This window comes from Bufo bufo, chromosome 9, assembly GCF_905171765.1.
Source record: "Bufo bufo chromosome 9, aBufBuf1.1, whole genome shotgun sequence".
NCBI lineage: Eukaryota > Metazoa > Chordata > Amphibia > Anura > Bufonidae > Bufo > Bufo bufo.
The window spans coordinates 230,758,439-230,772,960 of record NC_053397.1 but is presented as its reverse complement, the minus strand read 5'-3'; the positions used below and the strand labels follow the sequence as shown (position 1 = coordinate 230,772,960).

Below are 14,522 nucleotides of genomic sequence, written 5' to 3'. Positions count from 1 at the left end.
TATACTAATAATACAGAGGGGCCATTATATATACTAATAATACAGAGGGGCATTATATATATAATAATACAGAGGGGACATTATATATACTAATAATACAGAGGGGACATTATATATACTAATAATACAGAGGGGGCATTATATATACTAATAATACAGAGGGGACATTATATATATATACTAATAATACAGAGGGGACATTATATATATATATACTAATAATACAGAGGGGACATTATATATATAATAATACAGAGGGGACATTATATATACTAATAGTACAGAGGGGACATTATATATACTAATAGTACAGAGGGAACATTATATATACTAATAATACAGAGGGGACATTATATATACTAATAATACAGAGGGGGCATTATATATACTAATAATACAGAGGGGGCATTATATATACTAATAATACAGAGGGGACATTATATATACTAATAATACAGAGGGGGCATTATATATACTAATAATACAGAGGGGGCATTATATATACTAATAATACAGAGGGACCATTATATATACTAATAATACAGAGGGGGCATTATATATACTAATAATACAGAGGGGACATTATATACTAATAATACAGAGGGACCATTATATATACTAATAATACAGAGGGGACATTATATATACTAATAATACAGAGGGACCATTATATATACTAATAATACAGAGGGGACATTATATATACTAATAATACAGAGGGGGCATTATATATACTAATAATACAGAGGGGACATTATATATACTAATAATACAGAGGGGGCATTATATATATAATAATACAGAGGGGGCATTATATATACTAATAATACAGAGGGGACATTATATATACTAATAATACAGAGGGGACATTATATATACTAATAATACAGGGGGGGCATTATATATACTAATAATACAGAGGGGACATTATATATACTAATAATACAGAGGGGACATTATATATACTAATAATACAGAGGGGACATTATATATACTAATAATACAGAGGGGGCATTATATATACTAATAATACAGAGGGGCCATTATATATACTAATAATACAGAGGGGACATTATATATACTAATAATACAGAGGGGACATTATATATACTAATAATACAGAGGGGACATTATATATATAATAATACAGAGGGGGCATTATATATACTAATAATACAGAGGGGACATTATATATACTAATAATACAGAGGGGACATTATATATACTAATAATACAGAGGGGACATTATATATACTAATAATACAGAGGGGGCATTATATATACTAATAATACAGAGGGGACATTATATATACTAATAATACAGAGGGGACATTATATATACTAATAATACAGAGGGGGCATTATATATACTAATAATACAGAGGGGCCATTATATATACTAATAATACAGAGGGGACATTATATATATAATAATACAGAGGGGGCATTATATATACTAATAATACAGAGGGGACATTATATATACTAATAATACAGAGGGACCATTATATATACTAATAATACAGAGGGGACATTATACATACGAATATCTCTGGTGGGTGAGATAAACTCCTTATGCTCATGATGAGTGACATGTGTTCCTTACTCCCTTCTTGGCTGAGATATCTTCCTCGCTTCCGTGGTGACTCAGATATCTTCCTATTTTCTGTGGTGGCTGAGATATCTTCCTTACTCCTGAGATAGCTGAGATATCTTCCTTACTTCCATGGTGGGCGAGATATATTCTATACCTCCGTGGTGGCTAAGATATCTTACCGACTCCCATGGTGGCTGAGATGTCTTTCTCACTCATGGTGAGTGAGATATCTTCCTTAGGGCTCATTCAGACGGCCGTATGCTGTCCGCAATAATACTGAATGCTATCCGTTTTTTTGCGGATCCGCAAAAAAACGGATCTGCAAAAAAACGGATAGCATTCAGTATTTTTGCAGACCCATAGACTTCAATGGGGCCATGTCCTGATTTTCACGGACAAGTATAGGACATGTTTCTTTTTTTTTGCGGATCCGCAAAAAAACGGATAGCATTCAGTATTTTTGCGGACAGCATACGGCCGTCTGAATGAGCCCTAACTCTCATGTTGGCTGAGACATCGTCCGTACCTCCGTGGTGGCGGAGATATTTTGCTGACTCAGGTGGTGGCTGAGTTATCTTCCTTATTCTCATGGCGTGTGAAATTTGTTCCTTACTCTGGTGGTGGTTGAAATATCCTCCTGTATGTTCCTGGCAGTGCATCTGTCTGACGTGTCTCCTAGAGTCATCGATTGGATGCAACTGTCTCAATACTGACTGTTGACAAGGTCACAATCCAGACGGACATGATATACATGGACCCTGAGCCTTCCCTACTGGAACCTGATCCGGTCATCGAGGTTCCAGCTAAAAAGACAAAACAACTATTACCTGAATTCATCCCATCAACGCAGTGACGGACGCCGGACATGCTGCAAAATATAGAGACGTATCAGAAAGAGCAGCGTCACCAAATATACCACAACAACTGCATGGTGTGCCTACTGTGTGTATATATGTGTACTGTGTATGTATCTATACTGTGAATATATAGCTGTATACTGTGTACAAATGTCTGTATACTGTGTATGTATCTATACTGTGAATATATAGCTGTATACTGTGTGTATATATGTGTACTGTGTATGTATCTATACTGTGAATATATAGCTGTATACTGTGTGTATATATGTGTACTGTGTATGTATCTATACTGTGAATATATAGCTGTATACTGTGTGTATATATGTGTACTGTGTATGTATCTATACTGTGAATATATAGCTGTATACTGTGTGTATATATGTATACTGTGTATGTATCTATACTGTGAATATATAGCTGCATACTGTGTGTATATATGTGTACTGTGTATGTATCTATACTGTGAATATATAGCTGCATACTGTGTGTATATATGTGTACTGTGTATGTATCTATACTGTGAATATATAGCTGTATACTGTGTGTATATATGTATACTGTGTATGTATCTATACTGTGAATATATAGCTGTATACTGTGTGTATATATGTATACTGTGTATGTATCTATACTGTGAATATATAGCTGTATACTGTGTGTATATATGTGTACTGTGTATGTATCTATACTGTGAATATATAGCTGTATACTGTGTGTATATATGTGTACTGTGTATGTATCTATACTGTGAATATATAGCTGTATACTGTGTGTATATATGTGTACTGTGTATGTATCTATACTGTGAATATATAGCTGTATACTGTGTGTATATATGTATACTGTGTATGTATCTATACTGTGAATATATAGCTGTATACTGTGTGTATATATGTGTACTGTGTATGTATCTATACTGTGAATATATAGCTGTATACTGTGTGTATATATGTGTACTGTGTATGTATCTATACTGTGAATATATAGCTGCATACTGTGTGTATATATGTGTACTGTGTATGTATCTATACTGTGAATATATAGCTGTATACTGTGTGTATATATGTGTACTGTGTATGTATCTATACTGTGAATATATAGCTGTATACTGTGTGTATATATGTATACTGTGTATGTATCTATACTGTGAATATATAGCTGTATACTGTGTGTATATATGTGTACTGTGTATGTATCTATACTGTGAATATATAGCTGTATACTGTGTGTATATATGTATACTGTGTATGTATCTATACTGTGAATATATAGCTGCATACTGTGTGTATATATGTGTACTGTGTATGTATCTATACTGTGAATATATAGCTGTATACTGTGTGTATATATGTGTACTGTGTATGTATCTATACTGTGAATATATAGCTGTATACTGTGTGTATATATGTGTACTGTGTATGTATCTATACTGTGAATATATAGCTGTATACTGTGTGTATATATGTGTACTGTATATGTATCTATACTGTGAATATATAGCTGTATACTGTGTGTATATATGTGTACTGTGTATGTATCTATACTGTGAATATATAGCTGTATACTGTGTGTATATATGTGTACTGTGTATGTATCTATACTGTGAATATATAGCTGTATACTGTGTGTATATATGTATACTGTGTATGTATCTATACTGTGAATATATAGCTGTATACTGTGTGTATATATGTATACTGTGTATGTATCTATACTGTGAATATATAGCTGTATACTGTGTGTATATATGTATACTGTGTATGTATCTATACTGTGAATATATAGCTGTATACTGTGTGTATATATGTGTACTGTGTATGTATCTATACTGTGAATATATAGCTGTATACTGTGTGTATATATGTATACTGTGTATGTATCTATACTGTGAATATATAGCTGTATACTGTGTGTATATATGTGTACTGTGTATGTATCTATACTGTGAATATATAGCTGCATACTGTGTGTATATATGTGTACTGTGTATGTATCTATACTGTGAATATATAGCTGTATACTGTGTGTATATATGTGTACTGTGTATGTATCTATACTGTGAATATATAGCTGTATACTGTGTGTATATATGTATACTGTGTATGTATCTATACTGTGAATATATAGCTGCATACTGTGTGTATATATGTGTACTGTGTATGTATCTATACTGTGAATATATAGCTGCATACTGTGTGTATATATGTGTACTGTGTATGTATCTATACTGTGAATATATAGCTGTATACTGTGTGTATATATGTGTACTGTGTATGTATCTATACTGTGAATATATAGCTGTATACTGTGTGTATATATGTATACTGTGTATGTATCTATACTGTGAATATATAGCTGTATACTGTGTGTATATATGTGTACTGTGTATGTATCTATACTGTGAATATATAGCTGTATACTGTGTGTATATATGTATACTGTGTATGTATCTATACTGTGAATATATAGCTGTATACTGTGTGTATATATGTGTACTGTGTATGTATCTATACTGTGAATATATAGCTGTATACTGTGTGTATATATGTGTACTGTGTATGTATCTATACTGTGAATATATAGCTGTATACTGTGTGTATATATGTGTACTGTGTATGTATCTATACTGTGAATATATAGCTGTATACTGTGTGTATATATGTGTACTGTGTATGTATCTATACTGTGAATATATAGCTGTATACTGTGTGTATATATGTGTACTGTGTATGTATCTATACTGTGAATATATAGCTGTATACTGTGTGTATATATGTATACTGTGTATGTATCTATACTGTGAATATATAGCTGTATACTGTGTGTATATATGTATACTGTGTATGTATCTATACTGTGAATATATAGCTGTATACTGTGTGTATATATGTGTACTGTGTATGTATCTATACTGTGAATATATAGCTGTATACTGTGTGTATATATGTATACTGTGTATGTATCTATACTGTGAATATATAGCTGCATACTGTGTGTATATATGTGTACTGTGTATGTATCTATACTGTGAATATATAGCTGTATACTGTGTGTATATATGTATACTGTGTATGTATCTATACTGTGAATATATAGCTGTATACTGTGTGTATATATGTGTACTGTGTATGTATCTATACTGTGAATATATAGCTGTATACTGTGTGTATATATGTGTACTGTGTATGTATCTATACTGTGAATATATAGCTGTATACTGTGTGTATATATGTGTACTGTGTATGTATCTATACTGTGAATATATAGCTGTATACTGTGTGTATATATGTGTACTGTGTATGTATCTATACTGTGAATATATAGCTGTATACTGTGTGTATATATGTGTACTGTGTATGTATCTATACTGTGAATATATAGCTGCATACTGTGTGTATATATGTGTACTGTGTATGTATCTATACTGTGAATATATAGCTGTATACTGTGTGTATATATGTATACTGTGTATGTATCTATACTGTGAATATATAGCTGTATACTGTGTGTATATATGTATACTGTGTATGTATCTATACTGTGAATATATAGCTGTATACTGTGTGTATATATGTGTACTGTGTATGTATCTATACTGTGAATATATAGCTGTATACTGTGTGTATATATGTATACTGTGTATGTATCTATACTGTGAATATATAGCTGTATACTGTGTGTATATATGTGTACTGTGTATGTATCTATACTGTGAATATATAGCTGTATACTGTGTGTATATATGTATACTGTGTATGTATCTATACTGTGAATATATAGCTGTATACTGTGTGTATATATGTATACTGTGTATGTATCTATACTGTGAATATATAGCTGTATACTGTGTGTATATATGTATACTGTGTATGTATCTATACTGTGAATATATAGCTGTATACTGTGTGTATATATGTGTACTGTGTATGTATCTATACTGTGAATATATAGCTGTATACTGTGTGTATATATGTATACTGTGTATGTATCTATACTGTGAATATATAGCTGCATACTGTGTGTATATATGTGTACTGTGTATGTATCTATACTGTGAATATATAGCTGTATACTGTGTGTATATATGTGTACTGTGTATGTATCTATACTGTGAATATATAGCTGTATACTGTGTGTATATATGTGTACTGTGTATGTATCTATACTGTGAATATATAGCTGTATACTGTGTGTATATATGTATACTGTGTATGTATCTATACTGTGAATATATAGCTGTATACTGTGTGTATATATGTGTACTGTGTATGTATCTATACTGTGAATATATAGCTGTATACTGTGTGTATATATGTATACTGTGTATGTATCTATACTGTGAATATATAGCTGTATACTGTGTGTATATATGTGTACTGTGTATGTATCTATACTGTGAATATATAGCTGTATACTGTGTGTATATATGTGTACTGTGTATGTATCTATACTGTGAATATATAGCTGCATACTGTGTGTATATATGTGTACTGTGTATGTATCTATACTGTGAATATATAGCTGTATACTGTGTGTATATATGTGTACTGTGTATGTATCTATACTGTGAATATATAGCTGCATACTGTGTGTATATATGTGTACTGTGTATGTATCTATACTGTGAATATATAGCTGTATACTGTGTGTATATATGTGTACTGTGTATGTATCTATACTGTGAATATATAGCTGTATACTGTGTGTATATATGTGTACTGTGTATGTATCTATACTGTGAATATATAGCTGTATACTGTGTGTATATATGTGTACTGTGTATGTATCTATACTGTGAATATATAGCTGTATACTGTGTGTATATATGTATACTGTGTATGTATCTATACTGTGAATATATAGCTGTATACTGTGTGTATATATGTATACTGTGTATGTATCTATACTGTGAATATATAGCTGTATACTGTGTGTATATATGTGTACTGTGTATGTATCTATACTGTGAATATATAGCTGTATACTGTGTGTATATATGTATACTGTGTATGTATCTATACTGTGAATATATAGCTGCATACTGTGTGTATATATGTGTACTGTGTATGTATCTATACTGTGAATATATAGCTGTATACTGTGTGTATATATGTATACTGTGTATGTATCTATACTGTGAATATATAGCTGCATACTGTGTGTATATATGTGTACTGTGTATGTATCTATACTGTGAATATATGTGTACTGTGTATGTATCTATACTGTGAATATATAGCTGTATACTGTGTGTATATATGTATACTGTGTATGTATCTATACTGTGAATATATAGCTGTATACTGTGTGTATATATGTGTACTGTGTATGTATCTATACTGTGAATATATAGCTGTATACTGTGTGTATATATGTGTACTGTGTATGTATCTATACTGTGAATATATAGCTGTATACTGTGTGTATATATGTGTACTGTGTATGTATCTATACTGTGAATATATAGCTGTATACTGTGTGTATATATGTGTACTGTGTATGTATCTATACTGTGAATATATAGCTGTATACTGTGTGTATATATGTATACTGTGTATGTATCTATACTGTGAATATATAGCTGTATACTGTGTGTATATATGTGTACTGTGTATGTATCTATACTGTGAATATATAGCTGTATACTGTGTGTATATATGTGTACTGTGTATGTATCTATACTGTGAATATATAGCTGTATACTGTGTACAAATGTCTGTATACTGTATATATATGTATACTAGCAGATGGACGCGGCTTCACTCGGGGATATTTCATCTATTTCATTTAATGTTTGTGTGTGTTGTTAAGATATCGACAGTATCCCCAATAATAGTGACCTCTACAGCACCCCGCCCCCTTAACTTTGAACTTCACAGCAGCCCACCCCTTTAACAGTGAGTTTCACAGCACCCCACTCCACCCCGCCCCCTTAACAGTGACTAATACATCACCCTGCCCCTTAACACTGACCTCCATAGGGGACCGTCCCCTTATCTGTGACCTCCACTGTTCCTTGCCTCCTTAACAGAGACCTCCACAGCACCCGTCCCTTTAACAGTGACCTCCACAGTACCCCACTCCCTTAACAGTGACCTTCACAACAGCTGCCCCTTTAATAGTGGCCCCTGCCCCCTTAACAATGACCTCCACAGTGCCCGCCCTTTAACAGTGACCTCTACAGCAGCTGCCCCTTTAACCCCTTAAAGACTGGGTCATTTTTCACCTTAAGGACCAGACAGATTTTTGCAAATCTGACATGTGCTACTTTATGTGGTGATAACTTTAAAACGCTTTTTACTTATCTGAGATTGTTTTCCTGTCACATATTGTACTTCATGACACTGGTAAAATTACAACAAAAAATAGCAAATTTACCAAAACTTTTGAAACATTTGCAACTTTCCAAATTTAGATTTCTCTACTTTTATAATACATAGTAATTCCTCCAAAAATAGTTATTACTTTACATTCCCCATATGTCTACTTCATGTTTGGATCATTTGGGGAATTACATTTTATTTTTTGGGGACGTTAGAAGGCTTAGAAGTTTAGAAGCAAATCTTGAATTTTTTCAGAAAATTTTTAAAATCCACTGGACCAGTTCAGGTCTGAAGTCACTTTGTGAGGCTTACATAATAGAAACCAGTGATGGCCAGTTCGCCGTGTTCGCCCGCGAACACATGCGGGCTGCCATCTTAACTCATAAGTCCTTATCTGTGCCTGCGCCACGAGTCGGTCTGAAACAAATGCGTTCACTGGGAGCAGGCAGTTCGGAGAACAGCCGGATGAAGGCCCCCGGCGGCTTTTCTCGGAACTGCCTGCTCCCAGTGACCGCATTTGTTTCAGACCGACCCGCGGTGCAGGCACAGGTAAGGACTTACCTGTGCATCACCGGACTTGTGAGTTAAGATGGCAGCCCGCATGTGTTCGCGGGCAAACACAGCAAACTGGCCATCACTGATAGAAACCACCCAAAAATTACCTCATTTTAGAAACTACACCCCTCAAGGTATTCAAAACTGATTTTTACAAACTTTGTTATCCCTTTAGGTGTTCCACAAGAATTAATTGAAAATGGATTTCTGAATTTCACTTTTTTGGCAGATTTTCCATTTTAATCATTTTGTTCCGCTAACAAAGCAAGGGTTAACAGCCAAACTAAACTCAATATTTATGGCCCTGATTCTGTAGTTTACAGAAACACCCCATATGTGGTCATAAACTGCTGTACGGGCACACGGCAGGGCGCAGAAGGAAAGGAACGCCATATGGTTTCTGGAAGGCAGATTTTGATGGACTGTTTTTTTGACACCATGTCACATTTGAAGACCCCCTGATGCACCCCTAGAGTAGAAACTCCAAAAAAGTGACCCCATTTTGGAAACTACGGGATAAGGTGGCAGTTTTATTGGTACTATTTTAGGGTACAGATGATTTTTGGTTGCTCTATATTACACTTTTTGTGAGGCAAGATAAAAAAATAGCTTTTTATTTTTTTGTTATTTACATTTATCTGACAGGTTAGATCATGAGTTGTTTGTTTCAGTTTTATATAATAAAGTTTTTTTGAAAAAAAATATTTTTTTGTGTCTTCATATTCTGAAAACCATAGTTTATTTTTTATTTTTGGGTGACTGTTATGTAGGGGCTCATTTTTTTTTAGTATGAGATGACAGTTATATTGGTACTATTTTGGGGTGCGTATGACTGTTTGATCGCTTGCCATTACACTTTTTGTGATGTAAAGTGACCGAAAAAAAAGTCTTTTTTGACACCGTTTATTTTTATTTTTTTACGGTGTTCACCTGAGGGGTTAGGTCATGTGGTATTTTTATAGAGCAGGTTGTTACAGACGTGGCGATACCTAATATGTATACTTTTTTTTACATTTACCACAATAAAAGCATTTTTGAAACAAAAATAAAATAAAAAAATCATGTTTTAGTGTCTCCATAGGCCCAAGCCAAGAGCGGTCCGTGGTGACCCGGCCGGGATTCCTGCTGACAGCAGGAGCGCACGGCGTAATTGGTTGCTATGACGCCGTGCGCTTCATGCCACCGCTGCTGCTGTACAGCGATACACTGGTATGATCTGAGAGCCAAAGTCTTTTTATTTTTTGGGCGATTGTCCTATGTAGGGGCAAATTTTTTGCGGGATGAGGCGATTGGTGTTGCAAGGTGATGTAAGGTGCCAAAAATGGCATAGAAGCGGTTAATCCGCCGGCATCGCTCTAAACAGTGATGTAGGCGGATACAGCAGGGGCCGGCTACCAGGGACTGCCGGACCCCTGCAGTGATCGGGCGGGTGCAGCTCTTGCACCCGCCTGATCAACCCGTCGTGCATGTACGGCGGAATGTATTCTGGCAATGCATTCCCCACTGTACATGCACAGCGTTTTTCTTTAAGGGGTTAATAGTGGACCCTGCACCCTTTACAGTGACCTCCACAGCAGCTGCCCCTTTAATAGTAGCCCCTGCCTCCTTAACAGTGACCACCCCTTTAAGGCTAGGGTTACATGACGACGTGTCGAGCGACATTTTGTTGTACCAATGTCACGCAACAATTTTTATAATGATGGGCTATGGTGTCACACAGACATGCGACATGACAGTCGCAACAAATCCATCCAAGATGGATGCATGTCACAGTGTAGTTGTGCCCTATGTGTCGTGCAACTTATTGTTGTCCTGTAGCCCGAGCCTAAAGCTGACCTACAGCAGTGAAGAAAAATGGCTGGGTTGTTATGGAAACCTGGAGTAAAACTGTGTGTATGTGGAGACTAAGGGCCATGCGAGCTCCTATTGGCTGATAAGAGTCATGTGACCGTGTGTATGGCAGTTGGGATTTGAAGAGAAAGGCTTGCAGGTTTCTATTGGCTAATGTAGTTCATTTTTCTGTATATCTCTGGAACGGTGCGTCCTACAGAGCTGCTCTAAAACCTCCCCGGACACCTCACCTACCTGTGTGCCAAGTTTGGTGAAGATCGGTCCAGGGGAAGGACAGACAGAAACTCATTTCTATATATATAAGAAACTAGTAGAAGGACGCGGCTTCGCTCCGGGATATTTCATCCATTTCATTTAATGTTTGTGTGTGTCATTAAAAGATATAGACAGTGTCCAGTATAACAGTGACCTCCACAGTGCCCGCCCCTTTAACAGTGACCTCCACAGTGCCCGCCTCTTTAACTGTGACCTCCACAGCGCCCGCCTCTTTAACTGTGACCTCCACAGCGCCCGCCTCTTTAACTGTGACCTCCACAGCGCCCGCCTCTTTAACTGTGACCTCCACAGCACCCGCCTCTTTAACTGTGACCTCCATGGTACCCGCCTCTTTAACTGTGACCTCCACAGCGCCCGCCTCTTTAACTGTGACCTCCACAGCGCCCGCCTCTTTAACTGTGACCTCCACAGCGCCCGCCTCTTTAACTGTGACCTCCACAGCGCCCGCCTCTTTAACTGTGACCTCCACAGCGCCCGCCTCTTTAACTGTGACCTCCACAGCGCCCGCCTCTTTAACTGTGACCTCCACAGCGCCCGCCTCTTTAACTGTGACCTCCACAGCGCCCGCCTCTTTAACTGTGACCTCCACAGCGCCCGCCTCTTTAACTGTGACCTCCACAGCGCCCGCCTCTTTAACTGTGACCTCCACAGCGCCCGCCTCTTTAACTGTGACCTCCACAGCGCCCGCCTCTTTAACTGTGACCTCCACAGCGCCCGCCTCTTTAACTGTGACCTCCACAGCGCCCGCCTCTTTAACTGTGACCTCCACAGCGCCCGCCTCTTTAACTGTGACCTCCACAGCGCCCGCCTCTTTAACTGTGACCTCCACAGCGCCCGCCTCTTTAACTGTGACTACCACATCTAAAGTGCTGGAAAATAAAGCATCGTATGGACTTCAATACGGTTTTCACAAGAAATCTGTGATTGAGACCCCCTGAGAGAGAGCGATGCCTTACAATAATATATATATATATATATATATATACACAAACACACATACATATATACACACACAGTGGATATAAAAAGTCTACACGCCCCTGTTAAAATATCAGGTTTCTGTGATTGAGACAAAGATAAATAATTTCAGAACTTTTCCCACCTTTAATGTGACCTATAAACTGTACAACTCAATGGAAAAACAAACTGAAATCTTTTAGGTGGAGGGAAGAAAAAATATAAAAATAAAATAATCTGGTTGCATAAGTGTGCACACCCTTACACTAATACTTGGTTGAAGCCCCTTTTGATGTTATTCCAGCACTCAGTCTTTTTGGGTCTGAGTCTATCAGCATGGGCACATTTTGACTCTTTGCAAAAACCCTCCAAATCTGTCAGATTGCGAGGGCATCTCCTGGGCACGGCCCTCTTCAGATCACCCCACAGATTGCGAGGGCATCTCCTGGGCACAGCCCTCTTCAGATCACCCCACAGATTGCGAGAGCATCTCCTGGGCACGGCCCTCTTCAGATCACCCCACAGATTGCGAGGGCATCTCCTGGGCACAGCCCTCTTCACATCACCCCACAGATTGCGAGGGCATCTCCTGGGCACAGCCCTCTTCAGATCACCCCACAGATTGCGAGGGCATCTCCTGGGCACAGCCCTCTTCAGATCACCCCACAGATTGCGAGAGCATCTCCTGGGCACGGCCCTCTTCAGATCACCCCACAGATTGCGAGGGCATCTCCTGGGCCAGCCCTCTTCAGATCATCCCACAGATTGTGAGGGCATCTCCTGGGCACAGCCCTCTTCAGATCACCCCACAGATTGCGAGGGCATCTCCTGGGCCAGCCCTCTTTAGATCATCCCACAGATTGCGAGGGCATCTCCTGGGCACAGCCCTCTTCACATCACCCCACAGATTGCGAGGGCATCTCCTGGGCACAGCCCTCTTCAGATCACCCCACAGATTGCGAGGGCATCTCCTGGGCACAGCCCTCTTCAGATCACCCACAGATTGCGAGGGCATCTCCTGGGCACAGCCCTCTTCAGATCACCCCACAGATGGCGAGGGCATCTCCTGGGCACAGCCCTCTTCAGATCACCCCACAGATTGCGAGGGCATCTCCTGGGCACAGCCCTCTTCACATCACCCCACAGATTACGAGGGCATCTCCTGGGCACAGCCCTCTTCAGATCACCCCACAGATTGCGAGGGCATCTCCTGGGCACAGCCCTCTTCAGATCACCCCACACCCCAATCGGATTCAGGTCTGGGCTCTGGCTGGGCCATTCCAAAGCTTTCATCTTCTTCTGGTGAAGCCAGAACTTTGTTGATTTGGATGTCTGCTTTGGGTCGTTGTCCTGCTGAGAGATGAAGTTCCTCTTCATGTTCAGCTTTCTAGCAGAAGCCTGAAGGTTTTGACCGGTATTTGGAACAGTTCAGAATTCCCTCCAGCTTAACTAAGGCCCCAGTTCCAGCTGAAGAAGACCAGCCCCTTGGCATGATGCTGCCACCACCAGGCTTCACTGTGGGGATGGGGTTCTTCTGGTGATGTGCAGGGTTGTTTTTGGGCCAAACATATCTTTTGGAATTATGGCCAAAAAGTTCAACCTTGGTTTCATCCGACCATAAGACCTTTTCCCACATGCTTTTGGGAGACTTCAGATGTGTTTTTGCAGAATGTAGCCTGGCTTGGATGTTTTTCTTGGTAAGAAGAGGCTTTCGTCTTGCCCCTCTGCCCCATAGCCCAGACATATGAAGAATACGGGAGATGGTTGTCACATGGACCACACAGCCAGGACTCATCACTTTTGGAGGGACGTCCAGTTCTTGGTGATGTCACTGTTGGGCCATATTTCCTCCACTTGATGATGACGGTCTCCACTGTGTTCCATGGTAGATCTAATGCCTTGGACATTCTTTTGTCCCCTTCTCCTGACTGATAACTTCTAACAATGAGACCCCTCTGATGGAAGCTCTCTGTGGACCATGGCTTCTGCTGTGGGATGTGACCAAGGACATTTCAGGAAAGACCAACTAGATCGGCTGAGCTTTATCTGGGGTCAATCAGAGGCCCTTTACATGACGGCCGGTGTATGCGGACTCCTATCTAA

General features: G+C 38.4%; 1 protein-coding gene across 1 annotated transcript in view; it reads right to left on the bottom strand.

The window, feature by feature from the left end:
• Positions 1–2,209: 2,209 nt before the first annotated feature.
• The window catches only part of LOC120979633 (vitamin D3 hydroxylase-associated protein-like), a 225,109-nt gene continuing 212,796 nt past the window's right edge, over positions 2,210–14,522 (bottom strand). Inside the window, exon 6 of the mRNA XM_040408502.1 lies at positions 2,210–2,465. Within this exon, the coding sequence (XP_040264436.1) occupies positions 2,279–2,465 (187 nt within the window). The 3' untranslated portion in view covers positions 2,210–2,278. The remainder of the gene's footprint in view (positions 2,466–14,522) is intronic.